The sequence below is a fragment of the Lycorma delicatula genome, chromosome 1 (assembly GCF_047948215.1).
Source record: "Lycorma delicatula isolate Av1 chromosome 1, ASM4794821v1, whole genome shotgun sequence".
Lineage (NCBI taxonomy): Eukaryota > Metazoa > Arthropoda > Insecta > Hemiptera > Fulgoridae > Lycorma > Lycorma delicatula.
Genome location: NC_134455.1, coordinates 326,444,740 through 326,462,984, shown reverse-complemented (window position 1 = coordinate 326,462,984; position 18,245 = coordinate 326,444,740). Strand labels below are relative to the sequence as shown.

At 29.5% G+C, this 18,245-nt stretch overlaps 1 protein-coding gene across 4 annotated transcripts in view; it reads left to right on the top strand.

The window, feature by feature from the left end:
• LOC142334226 (atrial natriuretic peptide-converting enzyme-like) overlaps positions 1-18,245 on the top strand; it is a 145,791-nt gene that overhangs the window by 103,065 nt on the left and 24,481 nt on the right. For all 4 annotated transcript variants that reach the window (XM_075382080.1, XM_075382077.1, XM_075382078.1 and 1 more), the window contains 5 exons: positions 6,728-6,894; positions 8,957-9,140; positions 11,175-11,334; positions 14,826-14,949; positions 16,921-17,069. In XM_075382080.1, the coding sequence (XP_075238195.1) occupies positions 6,728-6,894; positions 8,957-9,140; positions 11,175-11,334; positions 14,826-14,949; positions 16,921-17,069 (784 nt within the window). The remainder of the gene's footprint in view (positions 1-6,727; positions 6,895-8,956; positions 9,141-11,174; positions 11,335-14,825; positions 14,950-16,920; positions 17,070-18,245) is intronic.

Sequence of the window (18,245 nt, the reverse complement as noted above, 5' to 3'; positions counted from 1 at the left end):
GATTTCCACCACTGAAAAATATAAACAATCAAACAATAATATTTCTTTTAATTGTAACAGTTGACATTTTGTAATAATGATTATAACAGTCAATATAACTTTATGTTGCCACAAATGGGATATCAAGCACTTGTTACCCTTGAAACCAAAATTAAAATTACTGTAATTTTGTGACACAGCTCACTTCACATAAATTACGTAACTGGAAGGAGACTCTTTGACAGTAACTTAAGCTCACGCTATCTAACTTCAATAGACACTAAGTTTCTTTCTAAGCTATTAAATCCTCTTGTTAGAGGTAGCTACCTGGACTTAAAAAATTATATTTTCTGTAAGGTTATCTTCCCCTAATATAGTATGTGAAGGCTCCTACATAACTTTAGCCCAATTTCTTCATATAGTATTGTGCCAGCTAATAGACCTGCTAATAGAGTAAAGTATATCATTGTGTTCAAATTTGTGAACTGAGTTAAAATATTAATGAATATCTTTCAACATAAATATAATACCCCAGTATATAACAAACTAAAGCACCATAGAGGACATCCATGCAATAATATATGCAGTGGTAATTACTACACTTGCCTAGAACAAACAGAATTTATCACAAATACCAAGAAACCCTAATAGTACAAAACCAAACCCAGCTGGCAAAACAGAATTGAAAATAAAATCAATAACATTAGAAAAAAGTTAGGGTATCTCACCCAATTCACAAATGGCAATATCTCAAAACTCATTATAAAAGCTGTGAACAATCTTATATCCAAGTCACCACAACAAACACCTCCAGAGATTTACAATTCACTCAAACAGAAACTATCTACGCCACAAGACTCCATAGATTCAAAGAATCCAATAAAAGAAAAGAAACAAACAATCTTTTGTTAGTTTTTTTTTGTTTCTTTCTTAAAGAATTGAGAAACAGTTCTACCAAGAAAACAATGTAGAGCAATCAATCAACTGCAATAGAACCACCAGACAAACAAGAATTCACCGATTTCTGGAAAAATCTTTGGTCAGAACCCAAATTTCTCTATAATAACATTCTCTGGATCAGAACAAAAGAAGACAATCACCAGCACACAGCAGAACAAGGAAACATCACACTTACAATACAAGTGAAACAATCAATACACACACAACTGTAAATTCCCTGGTGTAGACAACATCCAAAACTTTTGAAAAGAGACCACCTTTACACGTGTATCTTTCACACAACAGATCAACAAAATTATACTTCAACCTCATATACTCCCTAAATTCCTCACCCAAGGCATAATCTACGTTAAACCTAAAAACTCAAACACCAGAAACCCATCAAACTATCAACTGATCACCAGCCTCCCAACCCTGAAAAAGACCATCACTGCAACAATCTGCAAGAAGATAGAACAACACAAAAATAACATTCTACCAGAAGAGCATATAGGATGCAGGAAACAAAGCCAAAGATGCAAAGAACAGCTCATCATAATGGAACAAACTTTACACCTGTTACATAGACTACAAAAAAGATGATTAATCCATGATTAATCCATACCTTAGATACTTTCTGACACAAATCATATATGGTGGGCCAAAAACCACTTGAAAACACAATCCGAACAAATCCAAACAGATGATCACTACATACGATGCAGCAATTTCCAAGGAGATTTAATTAGCACCCTGGTTCTGTCTCTATCTCAACCCACTCTCAAACACACTCAACAATACAGTCTATGACTATCCCATCTGACACCAAAAAACAAACCAACACAGAATTTACATTAATGTCATTTAACTATATGCAGCCACAGAGACACAACTAAAAGGACTCCTCAAAATCATAGAAACTTTCACCTCAGTGATCCATATGGATTTCAGAATAAGTAAATGCAAGGTACTCCACATTAACAGAGGAAATCACCCTGAAACGGAAACCATAAACAATGAAACATTTAATAACATGTTCAAAAACAAAACATACAAGTACATAGGTTTCCATCAGAATATCAAAATCGATCACACACACATAAAAATGCAACTCAAAAATGAATTCCAAAACCAGCTTATTAAACTCCTAAAAACAAAACTAAATTCCAAAAACCTCCCGAAAGCCATCAACACATTTGCCATACCTGCCTCACATACTCCTTTGGCTTCATCAAATGGTCACACTCAGGTATAGAAAACATTTATGTCCTCATCCATTCAGAACTCACTAAACACAGAATGTCACACCCCTACACATGCAAAAAAAGGTTCACCATAGGGAGAATAGAATGGAGGAGCGGAATCATAGACATACAGTCACTACATACAAAACAAATACAGACATTCAGGAACTTCTTTCATATGAAGTAAATCACTCTACATACAGCGATAGAAAAAGCAGACAAAACTACACACCCCTCGCTCTATCCCACAAGCCACACATAACCACATACAATCATAACAAGAAAAGATAGACACTGGTCACAAAAAATACCCCATGGAAAAAACAGATATCATGTCACACAAGACTATGTCAACAAAAAACAATCATAAACCTGGCTGACAGGACAATCAGCTCTTCCCTGAAACAGAGAGTTTCCTACTTGCCATTCAAGACAAGTCATAGCAATCTAAAATCCCAAATTTACAAAAAGTTTATAATCAGCAACTCATCCACCACAAATGATGACACATGCAGGAGACGCTATCAACAAAAGGAAACAATGGAACACATCATAGGTGGATGCAGAACTCTAACATGAACCAAATACACAGCCAGACATAACACAGCAGATAAAGTAGTAAACCAAACACTAGCCACAACACACAAGCTCACTGAAAACACAGATTCCCACTACAAATACATAACAACATTCATACTTGAAAATACTAAATACAAACTATACTGGGATGTCAACATTCATATGGATAAAACAATTCCTGCCAATAGACCAGATATCACCTTCCAATTCAAAAAAGAAAATCAGTCAGCTGGGGAAACCCAGCTGACTGGGGAAACCTAGGCAGGATCAATGATCTGAGGTCAACCCCAACTGCCTCTCTGCCTGTACCTTGTGACATATTGACTCACAACACCTTTTCATTGATACTTCAAATTCCACGTTTCCAATGGCAGAGGGTCCACATAAAAACCCTCATTCAGAAGAGCCTTTGTCTTAGCAAGCAAGCAAGAGCATCAAATTCAGTGATATTGAAAAGAAGGATCAAACCAAATTTTAACCTAAGTAAAGCGTTGCCAAGATATTTGGTGATAAAGAGGAATGAAGGAGACTTTACAAAGATCAGTCCTTTTGTGATTGCACAAGGGATTACTGAAGCTGCAGGAGGACCTGTTAAGGAGACAAGGAAAACTGCTATGGTATGTTTGTTGAAATTGTCAACAACCTTCAATAGTCACGGCTAGAAGATTGAATTTTTAGATGTTGAGTTTGTACTGCACTAAATACTAAATGCACTAATAGGTTGGTACACTAATTACCTCCAGAGGAGTAGTTGTATGCAGGGATTTGCTGAATGGCACAGAAGATGAGCTCAATGGACTAGGAGTTGTTGAATGTCAACAACTGAACACCTGACGAAATGGAGAAGTTATACCTTTCGCATCACATGTATATTTCCGTTGAAATCTTTCAGATTTCATTTTGACCACCCTCAAATCCATTTTGACTAGTTTCATCATTTATGTCATCGTTTATGTATCTCACATAACTCAAAAATGATTAGGTGTAGGATGCTGAAATTTTTGATTAGGCTGTTGTAAAATCTAGTTGTGCTCCTCCCCTTTTGATTGCAATCGACTGAACCAAAAGTGTCCAAAAAAGCCAAATCCAATTTTTTTTTAGATTTTTTACTTAACTGTAATAATAAACTCTCACTGAGAGTTTTTCAACGATATATCATAAGTGGTACTTATTTTCATTGGTTAGAGAGTTACAGCCAAATAAATTTTTAATTAATGAAATATTTGGATCTTACAAGAGAAGGCACATCGGTTTGAATCAGACTTCATCTCCTTTTATTTAACTTTTTTTTGTTTAAATATATTGATTTAATAATTATTAAATCGTGATAATAAAAAATCACAATCAATAATTAAAAAAAAAAAATATGAAAAAATCAGAAGTTATTAGTAAAATAAAATTTTATGTACTTTTCAAAATGTTTATATGTAATTTAATAGGAATTTCTACATATGTGAATATGTAATAGATTTGGTGAAACATCTGATTATTTAATATTAAATGAAAATTATAATTTAGAATCATATTATTTTTGGATTTTTCTAGTTTAATTTCTGTTTAATTTTATTTAATTATTCTGGTGGAATTTCTGTTTAATTTTATCTACACTAAACTTAACTACATAGAGACTGAAAACTAGACCCTCACAAAAACAACACATACATGAAGGCATATGCCTGATCTTTAATAAATTGCAAAAAATTATTATCTTTCAGTTCATTACTCCTCTGATGTTGTCAGACAATATTCTTCCCAAGCTGGAGTAGATCATCATTTCATTTATTAGTTTTTTGTTGCCATTCATTTAATTGCTCTTTGGTTTGATATAATCCTTCTGATCTTAATTTGTGTACATGTTCTCTAGCTTTCAAATTTCTCTCTCTTTATATTCATCATCCTCTCTTAATCTTTTATTCTTTCCTTGGTCTTAATGTTTTCTTCCTCTTTATATTTATCATCTCCCCTTAATCTTTTTATTTTTTTTTTTGTTTTAACATTTTCTTCCTCTTTGTATTTATTGTCTTCTCTTAATTTTCTTATTCTTCCCTTGTTCTTAACATTCCCCTTCACATTCATCCTCTTCTAATTTTTAGAGATAAATTTCTTCATGTTATCTTTCTTTTTTCTGTATGATTGTTTCTTTTTAAGTTTTGATTATTCACCAAAATCCAATAATAAAAACTGAATATTTTACACCATAAAGTCGAAATTAACATTTGCAACCAGTATACAGGAATTCACTAAACGGAAAAGTTTAATTATTATTAACTTTTTTTTATATGACACACCAGAAATTTAAAATGTTTATTAATCAGCAACTCATGAAGATATGAATAATATTGATGTAGTAATATGAGTAATAAATAAACTTTTACTCTATCCTAATATTTCATGTAAGATTGTCAAATTAATAATTGTATAAATATTTGATGTTAATAAAAACTAATATTTCAGCAATTATAACTCTCCACTTTATTAGAATTGCAGAATCGTATCTCACTTTTAAATGAAATAAGTTTAAATGAAGTGCAGCAAAAAATGTGTATATGTAAGTTAATAGGCGTACAAGGAAGTCATGTGATGTCCGTATCAGATTTTTAATAATTGTATGACTGCACCAGTTTTGATACATCTGGCAACAATTTTATTTTATTGTAATATTTTTCATATAATTAAATTATTATAATTTATTACATGATAATATTAATAAAATTATTTCATTTGAGATCGTGTCAAGTTGCATAATTTTATTCAAAAGGAAGTGAAAACTGTTTTTTAATCTGGAATGACACTGTAATAATTTTTGCCATAGCTTTGTCATTTAGGAATGGATTTGAATAAATAAGGTGTCATTTTCTTGGTTATAAAATGCTTAACAATTTTTATAATAACATAACATTTAAATAAACTAGCTTTTATTTATTTTAGCTTTGTTTTTTTTTTATTAACAATTAAAAAATTTACATGGCCATCATTTTGAAATGGATTGAGAGAGCAGGTTTATTATTTTTATACAAGTACCTCTAGGTACCCTAGCAGTGCACAAAATTTCAGCTCAATACAGTAAGCCACCCCTGAGAAATGAATTTTTTTGTTAAAAATGCAAAATGGCAGACAACTGGAAAACTAATCGTTCCTGAACATATGTTGATATAAAGTTTTTTATTTACTTCAATTTAGGGGACCATCCCCTGAGTTCTTAATAAGGTTTTTACAAACACTCTATATATAATTCTCTTATTTGATTGAATACTTGATTTGATTGAAGACTGTAGGTTTGGCATGTCAGTAGTGAATCAGAAGGTACTCAAAAAACCTTTTTAAAAATGGAATGTTTGTTAATGACACCTAAGGATTATAAGGGTTTGTCTCATAAACCTAATTCATCAAATGGGAATGGCTATTACCTCACATTATCTCCATTCTCTTGGTACAAAGAAACTGAAATTTTGCTTAGTTATACACTTCATCATAAGTAACTATTAAAAAATACTTTTTATAAAATTCCACCTACAAAGAATGAGCTTTCCTGGAGCCAGTGGATTTGTTCATTCTGGCTTCAAAAGATGAGTAGCAAACATAGTCTAGCATTTTTATCTTATGTTTGAAATATAAATTTATTATATACCTAAAAACCCACAGTAAAGAAATTACAAAATTCACAGGAAAACGCTTGCTGTTTACACAAAATATCTATCCTTCAGCCTTTCATAAACATGTGATCACAAAATAAAATAGTTGTTTAGACAAGTTCCACCATTTAATTTTAGTTGTATGAAAAAATTAAAGAAATGGAGAATTACTGAGTACCTGCATCTAAGCTGTGTAAATGCTGATCTACAATGATTAAATGTTATATAAATGTACAAATTATAATTCAATACAATCAGTGATTTTCAAAATGCATGTAAAAATTTTTAATTGCTAAAATTCTTTATGTGATTTATTTAATAATGGATTTGTTTTTCCTTTTTGTTTCCTTACAGGAATGTAACTTCCAGTAGTATAACAGTAAAAGACTTGCCTGTGGCTAAATTTACTCCTAGCTTAAGGAGGCAACATCATAAGACAAGAAGTAACCTGTTAAATGAACTGCGAACATGCTCAAATAGTGAAGCATATTCTACAATTGACTTACATTGCACTGATTATGGTAAAAACAATTTTTATAATCAAAGGAGGGTTAAAATTTTAAATTAGTATTAATTCAACTAATAGACAAATGCTTCTGATGAACTATCAAAAAGGGGGTTTCTTGAAAGGTGGATAGTATAACTATTGTTAAGCTGCTGTGATATACAACAAAACTCAGAAATAAATTTAAAAAATATATATTTTATTAATTTCAACTGGATTATGTTATCAAAGATACTAGGACAGTTAAAAAGAACAACATTACTCAAAGAATCTGTAGCATAATCCATTGAAACAGTATGGCTGGGTAATTAATTTTACCTCCTGCTATGAAAAAATAATAATAACAAAGATAATTATAAACAGAGTTTTGTGATTTTAGGATGGAAGATTCAATATTAAAGAAAACTGCACTTATCAAACATATTTATAGATTACTGAATATAATATCAGTTGTGTCTTAATGTTACAGTTGATCATTTAAGAACATATATTTTATCCTTATAAAGTACAGTGCAGTTTTAGTTGCTTTTTTCATTGCTAGCTATGAACGATGGAAAATATAATTATTTATTTCTGTTCTTTTTGATTTTTCTCCATTGTTCGCTTGTGAAAGGCTTTTTCCTTTCTTCTGACCGTTTATTCTCTTTAGATGTTTCTATCTGGAGACCTTAATCCTTTAATCTTCTTCCTGAAGTTGTTTGTATCAAATATTAAGTCAAGTCTTGTTTAATTGTTTCATAGATTTTTTCTAGTTCATCCTCACAATCATCTTGCTTAACAAGAACTATTTTACCCAAAATATACGCTGCTTCACAGATCAACATTCCATTGTTCATTGAATCCAAGGCCACTTGAAACTTAATCACATCATCGGTGACTCCCTATCACGACATATCTATTTGTTGGGTTTTGATAATAAAGAAATAATTCATATGTACATTTGTTAATACACAATCTAAATGACCTAAAAAAAAATATTTTTGTGGTTTTTTGTGTGAATATGTTTAAATAATTATGTAATTTTATTATATGTACAGTATTGTTATTAAATTGATAGTTCACAATTTAAGGATAAAGAATTAAAATATTAAGTCTCGGTGACTATTATTTAAGCTAAAACAAGAAATGAGTTAGAAAAATTAATGAATTAGTAGTAACAATTCATTGCTTGGAAAGAATTAAGTTTGAAAGTAAAGAGAAATAAATCCAAGTTAATGAAAATGGGATAAACAAATTATGGGGTTTAAAAAGTTTGAAAAGTATGAAAGTGGAGAAATTTATGCAGAAAATAAATCCGTTGGTATCAAACGTAGATTTCAGATTAAAAAGGACATTTTTAAAATATATTTGTATGAATTGATTTGTTTTGCTATATGGTAGAAAAAATATGACAACTGGAAAGTGAAAAAAAAAAAAAATAAATAAAAGGTTTTGGAAATTAGGAGTTACAGAAAATCTTATAAAATTGATTACTAGAAAAAAAGGAGATAGAGCAAGAAATAAAGAGGATTTTAAGATAATTTTAAAAAAAGAAAATTTTATAGTAGAATTATATCAAAAGAAGACTAAGGTTGGTGGGCCATATATATGGTCTGAAGGGGTAAATAGATTTGATTATAATAGAAGAACATTGTTGAGAAACAGTGAAGATTAGAATATCTGAAACAGATCATTTTGAATGTAAGATACAGACAGTATTTAACAAGAAACTGGTAAAGGATAGAAAGGAATAAAAAAATAAATCATGAGAAAAATCATTACAATATATGTGCATGATGATATATAATTGAGAAATAATACTAATTAAAAATATTTGAGCTCCCTTCTCTGTTATTTTAACTTTTTAAAACATACAATATGTGTATGAAGTCAAATAATCATCATCTAATATTAAATACCTAATATGCAAGAGCTCACAATTTTTTTTTAAATTAATGATGACTCACAAAACATTCTGTAAAATATTTTTTATTATTTGAGGTAGTTTCGGATGAAAATGTAAAATCCAGAAACAACTTTTCTAATAAGTTGAAAAGGTATGATTATATGTAGTCATTAAGCTCTTGTTTTGTTTTTAGCATGTGGAATGCGACGACAGCTACCAGAACGGCCTCAAAAACGCATTGTTGGTGGAGTTGAGTCAACGCCTGGAGACTGGCCATTCTTAGCTGCATTACTTGGAGGTCCAGAACAAGTGTTTTATTGTGCTGGAGTATTAATTTCAGATCAGTGGGTACTTACTGCTTCACACTGTGTTGGGAAGTAAGTATCATATGTAATGAGGTATATACTTAAATAAACATGGAAAATTAAATTTCCTAAAACATTTTTTTATTTTCTACATTTATATGCATAAGTAATCCAGAGAATGGTAAAACCTATTTTAATGGCACTTGTTTTTCAATCAACAGAAATGAGATATTGTCAGAAACTTGATTAAAAATTTGTTTCCTGCTGTTTCTTTTTTTCAAGTTAAGTGAGAAAAAAATTGTTAGCAATATATTTTAAAATAAGAGTCATAAAATATGTACACTGTTGGTGCCAGAAATTTAGTAATTAAATAAAAATTAAAGAAGTTAAGGGCCTCTTCTTGTGTGTTCTCTCCCTAATGACATCAGTGAACACCTAGAATAAATTAATCATTGCAATTATGTATATTATGATCTTTTGGATGGAACTGTACCTGCAACTTAAAAATTATGCATGTACACATTGCACATTAATGAGCATATTATGTCAACCCTCAGCTCATCCATGAAGTAGTTTTATTTGAGACAGTTATATATTCCTACACTAATGTGGGGCTTTTGGAATAAAATTATGTAAAACATGATGAATACTATCCTTTAATTTGTCAAAAAGAATGGGTGTTTTGTTTATCTTTGACATAAGAATCACTTTTAACTCCATTAAAACTGATTTAATTTTTTATTAATTTTAAGTTAATTTTTAATTGATTTGTTGTTACATTATTTTATGTTTTGCAAATTAATGCTAAGATATTTCTCAGATAATTGAATTTATTTTAATAAATATTACATCCTTAATTTTGTTCATTGAAAAAATTGTCATACTATGCACCCAACTAGAATTCTTTTCTACATTATTTTATTGAAAACACATTTAAACACCAAATTAAAAAATTATATTGCAATTAATCAATGTTAAAATAACAAAACACAAAAGAAGATGCTGAAAAAACTAATTGATTCCAAACTGTATTTTGCTAATGATGGTGAAACTAACAGCCCTCTGCCATTTGAGATTCCAAATAAAATTGCTATCAAAAGCACAGACATCCCATTTTTCTAAACCAAGATCTTTACAAATAATATTCACATTTAATTCCAATCTAATTCTTATGCGTTAATGTATTTATCAATCTTGTGATGCTTCCCTCATCGAATCTCAGGTTTAGTTCATAATTTTGACAATGGTAGATGGTAGAAACCATTTTCTCCAAACCAAAAAACTGTTTAAATTTCATTACGTTGGGCAAAATAATATATATATATATATTTATGTATAAGTATATTATGTTTACATATTAAAATCATTATTAAATGAGATAGTTAATTAGTCGGTGAGTACAGTTAAGTACTCACCAGTAAAATTAAAAAATAGCAATATATTTTCTGCAATAGAAAGATTATTTATAACGGTTTTACCTATTCTGTATTTACTTATAGATTATAAACTGAAGCACATATTATAATGCATTAATTATAAATTTAAAAGTTAATTGCACTTAAGGATTATTACAGTTATGTATATAATAAATATTCCAACAATTAAAATTATATTATAAAAATCTTCTACCACTGCACATGAAAAGTCTATTCACTTATTTTCTGACAGCTAACACTGACTGCTCTGAAAGTGCTCATCTTACCATTTTCAGACATGAGATAATATATTAGAAAGAAAATTGCTACAACATCTAGATTGCATTTATCATTTTTTATTACAATCTGACCGTAAATAAAAGATTATTTAGTAAGTTTTAAAATTAAAATAACTATACTTAATGTGATTTTTACTTCATATAACATCAACAGTAATCTCAGTAAAAAGTTGACAATCTAGATGTTTCTATGATAAACTTCATAAAAATTGAATAAATGAATTTTAATAAATGAATGTGTAATGTCCTCAGTACTATAATGTGTGATTGTTCGTATAATAATGCAATAAATAGTATCATCATTTAATTATAATTTTACATTTATTATGAAAATATGTATTACTGTTTGGACTAACACAACAGTATGATAACAAAAATATGATTCTTTTCAGTTTTACACAAGGAGAACCAACAGGTTGGACAATACAACTGGGAATAACAAGACGGCATGCACATTCCTATTTTGGCCAGAAAGTAAAGGTGAAGAGGGTTTTACCTCACCCAATGTATAACATGGGAGTTGCACATGATAATGATGTTGCTTTATTTCAGGTAGCTCAATTAACATAGTTTACTTTTTTAATTACTTTAGACTAAAAATATGGTTACACTATAAAATGAGAACTGACAAATCTGGTAGAGGAAAATTTCCCTGATTAAAATACAGTAAATATCGTTTATAGTGACGTCCAAGGGACCGACGATTTAGGTCATTATAACCGATAGTCACAATAACCGATGTTTAGATAGCTTAGTGGTACTTTAATATGCTATCTAAACGGGTATTGTAATACACCAGTGGTTCCCAAACTTTTCCGGGTCGCGGCGCCCTTTTTCAATTAAAATTTTTCCATGGTACCCTACCGTAGTAAAAGTAAAAAGTAAGTTTCCCTAAGGAAAAGCATGACTACTCGAACGTAAGAGATAAAAATAATTAAAACTCGTCTATCTTCATTATTTTTTTACTTTATTAACATTAAATTAATAATTATAAATGTATTGGTTCAATTAATTATGAACCTTTTACAATATTTTGCGGCGCCCCTATGAAGAGGCCGCGGCGCACAGTTTGGGAATAACAGTAATAATAATAATTTATTTACGCAATAAAATAATATAAAAAAAATACGCAATAATAAATACAAATACGGTTAGAGTAAAAGAAGATAGAGAAAGATTGTAAAAATTTCTTTTTGGGCAAAAAGCCGGTTATTTTGATTTCTTTCGAACATTTCGTTTGTAATACAGTTTTTGAAGGTCCTTTATAAATCAAAACAAGCACTTTGTTTCTTCATTAGCAATTTCTGCAAAAATGAGAAACTAGCAAACGGTTTTCATTGCAGCTCTGGAAGATTTGGTGAGTAGATATCTTTATCATTGTGGCTATCGTTACCTTCGTTGTCATTACCTACGTCCCCATCTATTTCTGCTAGTACTGAAGCCACTACATCATCATCTGTTACAGTTTCATGCGTTTCTAAATCTTTGTCAAGGTCTTTATAATCTTCAAACAATGCATTTGACAATTATCAGTTTTGCAGACTATTGCCCCGTTCCGCTAAATTTTCTTCTTCGCATGCAACGTCAGTAACTTCGCTAGCCTGGAGTAAAAATCTTACATGTCAACAATTTTTTTTTATTCTGCGGAGAAATCTCATTCCATGATCTTTCAAACATAATTTTAGCTTCCAGAATAGTTACTTGCATTTCCTTTTTTGACCTAAATCCTGCATCATTTGAAGGATACAGGAAAAGAAGTGGTTAAGTCCAATTTTTTTGAAAAATTAGTTTCTGCTATAATACTGAATGTAATCTATAATATGATATAATTGGTCAGGGAAAAAACGGGCTCAGTCCAGAATAAATGCAATTTAAAAAAACAGTGTACAGGGAAAGAAAGGGGGTCAGTCCATCTGGTACAGGAAAGGAAAGAGTTTAGTCCATATCACTGTAGAATGCGTCACTGCACATTACTTTTAATTTAGTTTGTTTTGAGGTAACAATACAATGCGCCATAGCAATGTAGATGATCGCCTACAAGTAGAATACAGATCCACACAGAAGATTCCTATAGATGCGATTAAGGCTGCTAAAGCTAATGCCTGGGAACAGCTTATTGCCGAATTGGATGAGGATACTTGGGGAGGCGCGTACAAAGCGGTCATGAACAAGTTTGGGCAGCCTGCTGCTCATCTTTCTAGTGAGGAGGCATGACGTGTGGCTTCAGAGCTTTTTCCAGTGATGGGATCTGAATGGCGTGAGATGCATGCAGAGCAGACTGCTAGAATTACAATCGACAAACCCAACAGCGCCATCATTAAGTTACATCTTGATAAAAGTCCGGAACCGGATCAGGTTCCAAACTTTTATCATAACACAGAAAAATGCAGACTGAATCTTACAGATAATATTAAATGGATGATAAAAATAAATTGAAAATTATATTAATCTGTCCAAGACTTTCAATAGCATCAGTCAAGAAATTTTACCACATTATTGCAATCAGATGATCTCATTCTTATCTTTTGTAAGACTCTGCCAATTTCATTCTACAACAGTCATATTTCCATCAGTCAAATCCTGCTTATGCTTCAATGAAATATTTGATAATGCTAACTTTGTTTAATGCCTTTTTTGTGTTTACCTTTGTCTGAAACTTCAATCATTTGAATCAACATGGAATTTCTTGCAGTCTGTGCAGTTAAAGATATATATTGCAATGGCAATATGTTAGTTTGATGAGAGCATTCTATTCATTATGCTTTTTTTTGGGTTATAGTCAAAAATCTAACTTTGTCCTGCTTTTTTAAATTAATACTTTTTAATATAAATTATTTTATAAAAATAATTTATTAAATTTTTTAATAAAACCATCAGTGTGATATTTTTCTCTTTTATTGTCATTGATTTCATGTACTTATTTTGTATTGTTGTCAAGTAGTATGTTGTTATATTTACCTGTGTGTACTTCATGTTTTCACACAAAATTCACACAATCATTGAATTATTCTACCCTTTAATTATCCTTTTAGATGCTGAGTTTATCTGAAGCTGAATAATTTGGATTTTTTTGAATAGGAATTTATTTTGACAGGTTTGTTTTCTATATATCTTAAAAATGTGTTTTATGTACTTTTGTTATAGTGAAATTTGAGAAAGATTTCATAAACAGTTCTGGGTTAATTTATTATTTTGTAAGTTTATCACTTGCTTGTAAGGATGTCTGCTGGTTTTATTTATAATAGAAATATTTTTGCTTGGATGCTGGAACTAGGAGTGCCTGTAGGATAATTGCAATGCTTGTTTTAAGAAAATGAAGTATTTTAATATTTTATAATGTTAATGTGTACATTATTCCATGAATTTTGACAATTTCTTGCGTTTGCTTTTAAGTTTGATAACATTAATAATATTGCATTAGTGTTGGTTTAGATTATCTTCTTGTGTGGAGTATCACTTATCTTGTTTATGAAATATGGGTAGTTTATTAAGTGTTAGAATTTATGTCAATGCATTTGATAAAGGATTTTATTAACTTAAAAAAATTGTATGCAGGAGCATTTCACAATTTATAATCAGAAATGTAGAAATATTGGTTGTCTGTATTTGTTTGTTTCAAGTTTAATTTTTTTTTAAGAAACTATTCTGTGTGTTATTATATGGTTAGTTTTTTAATACCGTATTAAATTGAGTTTTAGTATTTGTCTGTTTGATCATTTTTTTTTTTGTTTTTACACTCTTAATATATTTTATTTACGGTATTAATTATAATTTTATTTTAATCATAACACTTTAAAATACCATACAATTTAAATCATTAAGTTATTGTAAATACATTCTAGTCATTATTAAATATTTTGTTTTTTATCTGCTGTTTTACATGAATTTCAGTTTAACAGATTTCACATGCCAAAGTTGTACTGTAATTATCATCACCAACAAATTTTGTTAATTTTAGTTTAATAATTTTCATAATCTGCAAATGATTATATTTATTTTTTTTTCCAGTAATTTAATGTTAATTCTTTTTTGTTTTTCTCCAGCTTCAGTTTCCAGTAACATTTCATGAGCATTTACTACCTGTTTGTCTGCCCCCAGCAAATTATGATCTTGTTCCTGGTACAGTCTGTACTGTTATTGGCTGGGGTAAACGAGAAGATACAGATGGTAAGTGTTATATTAAATCAATGAAACAATTTTATGATTTTTATACTTCATGATGAAGCACAAATGGAAATAATTTCAGTTTATGTTACTGTATGCTTACACAATACAGTAATACAATAAGTAATATAGTAATATAAGAAAACTGCATTTCATCAATGCAGTTTTCCTCTTGAAAGGACAGAATAGAAATTTGTTATGGGGTTGGTCTTTTGGAAAGCATTCCAATTTCAGTGTAAATATTTTATTTACTTAGGTTTTCGTTTAATTTCAGTAGCATCATTCCAGTAAGTAGACCGGAATGAGATTATTTATTATGTTAAAATCCATCAGTACTAAACGAAAAATAGAATTATATTTTTTTTTGCTGTAACGTTTTTATAGTTAAACTGGATATAATTTTGTCAAATTTATTTTTTTAAGTGCTAATTAAACATTCTTAGTTTATAATGTTACTCTGAAGTGAATTTATGATTTAAAGTTAAATGATTTTATTTCATATAATTTTATATTTCCTTACTGAAAAAAAATTAATTTATAATTACTGTTTATATTTTTAAAGCTTGTTTAAATCACATCCAAATAATGCTGATTTCACTGCTTAGTGTAGTGGCTTTGCCTTTCGTGCAGAAGTTTCTAGGTCAGAATTCTGCTCAGCATTAGCATTTTTCATGTGCTATAAATATTCCATACTAAACTCTTACATGCAAGCTTCAAGCTTCTTTATTGGTGAATTATTATTATTATTTTTAGTTTATTTTCGATATGATTTTTCATGCACCAACATTTTAACAAGGAAAATAAAAACTGGGAAAACACCAGATGTTTGCTAGGAATTGAACCTCAGTAAAGCTAGTTGGCCAACAACGATATCATGAGTTTCCCAATTGGTATAAATTATGTTAAATTAAAAATTTAAAAAGAATGTCCATAGCACATTCAAATTAGTATATTCTGTTCCTTGTATGCTTTTAAAATTCTTTTGAAATTAAAAGAAAGATATAATTAAGATAATAATAGTACTACCTTTGAAAATTGTGAACTTTTAATTTCATTGAGTAAGCTAATTTTTACAAAATCTAGTTTAACTGGTAAATATAAGTTGGCTATCTTAAGTTAGATTCACAGTAGAAGTATTATCTCATTTTCTATTTATTACTCATGAAATTCATTCACACTGCTTATTCTCAGTCCAGAAGAACGTTATTATATTCTCAATATTAAACTGAATTAATTTAATCATTTACTCAATTCACAAATTTGAATGTAATGGTTTATTTGGATGCATTATCTCATTATGTTGCTTTATCTTATCATTTACAATATTTTCAACACTAAAGTTATTTGATTGAGTGGAAATAACTATATTCTTTTGAACTGATTGAAAGTACAGCAAAATTAGCTTGGTACTCTTTCTTTTTATTAAAGTTGTTTAACTTTTATGGTCATTAATCACTAAAAATTTGCCTAAAATATCCAATAAACTGGACCCCAGCATTCTTAACTTATCCAAAGAAAGCAGTTTATAAAATTTGACCAATGGCATTTTACCTTACTTCACATCCTTCAGTTCCCTGGATAGTACTAAGAAGTAGAAGATATTCTAGGTGCTGCAGAATCACCATGTTGAAAGGAATTCAGTGAATTGTCTTACCCAAAACTAATACTCTTTTATTCCACCAACATAGTTTTTGTACACACTATTTATAAGAACATCTTAAATTGTGCAGTTAATAAATAATTCCATTTATCTATAATGTATTTTTTCAGTCTAAATGTTGTAGCATGTGGACATGTACATCAGTTCATTATCTGATGGAACTGAACCAAAACATTTTCTTTGTTCTCATAACTGATGATAATTTTATGATGATTTGCTATATAAATATAATGTATTACAAAGTTTCATTAAATGTAATGTAATGGTAAATGTTTTAAGAATTATGATTAAATGAAATTTAATTATTATTCCAGTGTCAGAATATGAAGCAGCCGTAAATGAAGTTCAAGTACCTGTATTAAATCGTGATTTATGTAATGTATGGTTGGAGCACCGTGACCTTAATGTAACACAGGGAATGATATGTGCAGGGTATGCTGAGGGTGGAAAAGACGCTTGCCAGGTTATTTTATTTTATTGATTTATTTTAATAGAATATCTTGTAATATTTTAATAATATACAGCAACATTTTACCTGTTTTTATATTAACCTTGACTTTTTCTTATACTTGTCTTAATCGATTTAAATCTTTTCATTTTGGTTGCTATGGAACCCTGATGTGTAACAGTTCATTTCTCAGTGAAGAAGGGAACAGGAAGCTACTTCATTCTCACTTTCTCTAACAAGTCTAACTGGGATACTTTTTAATCTTAAGAATGACAGTATTGCTTTTATTATGATTTAACAAGATCCATATGACTTGATCAGCATATGGCTTGATAAGGTTGTGTATTACGACTTCATAAGACCTGTATCATAACGTCTACAATCATTATGGTTTGTAGCACCTAACATACAAAATTCATAAAGTAATTACCATTTGTTAACATTTCTATTGCAACAATCATAATCTAATTTATACGCATTAACTTTTCACATGTTTTAGCTAATTATTGACAGCATTATAGAAACAAAACATCATGTTTATATTTCATGTTGAGTGTTTACCATATTAAACTCAATTAGAGAAGGGCCTTCTGATTATGAAATAGATTTTGTTATCATTTTTATAAGAGTAAAAATTATGATAATTGATAATATTCATTGCCAGGAAATGTGTTGAAAAATGTGATGAGTGGTAGAACAATTAGAGAATAAGCCAAGAGTTCAGAGAGGGACATACAAAAAGTAAGATACATTAGAAAATTACAAAATAAATCTTGTTTTTATAAATAAACATTAATGAATAACAAGCAAACCTCACATATTAAAATTTAAAAAAAAATTAAATATCAATGAAGAGTATGAGAATGTGCATCATGCTGTAAGTGTTGCTAATGGTCTTTTGAGCTTGAACCTAGCAACTCATTTCATCATTTACTGAGAACAAATGTATTATCCCTACAGCCCAGACTAACTACCAAATGATTTTTATTTGTTTCTGTAACTTACAAAGTTCCTTATCTGCTAGCATTATGACATTAATACTGACCTGAGCAAGATAGAATTAGTTGTTTTCACACTTGACTTAATTCTCTAACTAGGAAATACAAAAATTTGTTTTCATTAAGGTAAATGCTTTTCTAATTTAGAAAAATGAGTAAAAAGATAATTTATGGTAGAGCTCTGATAGATGAT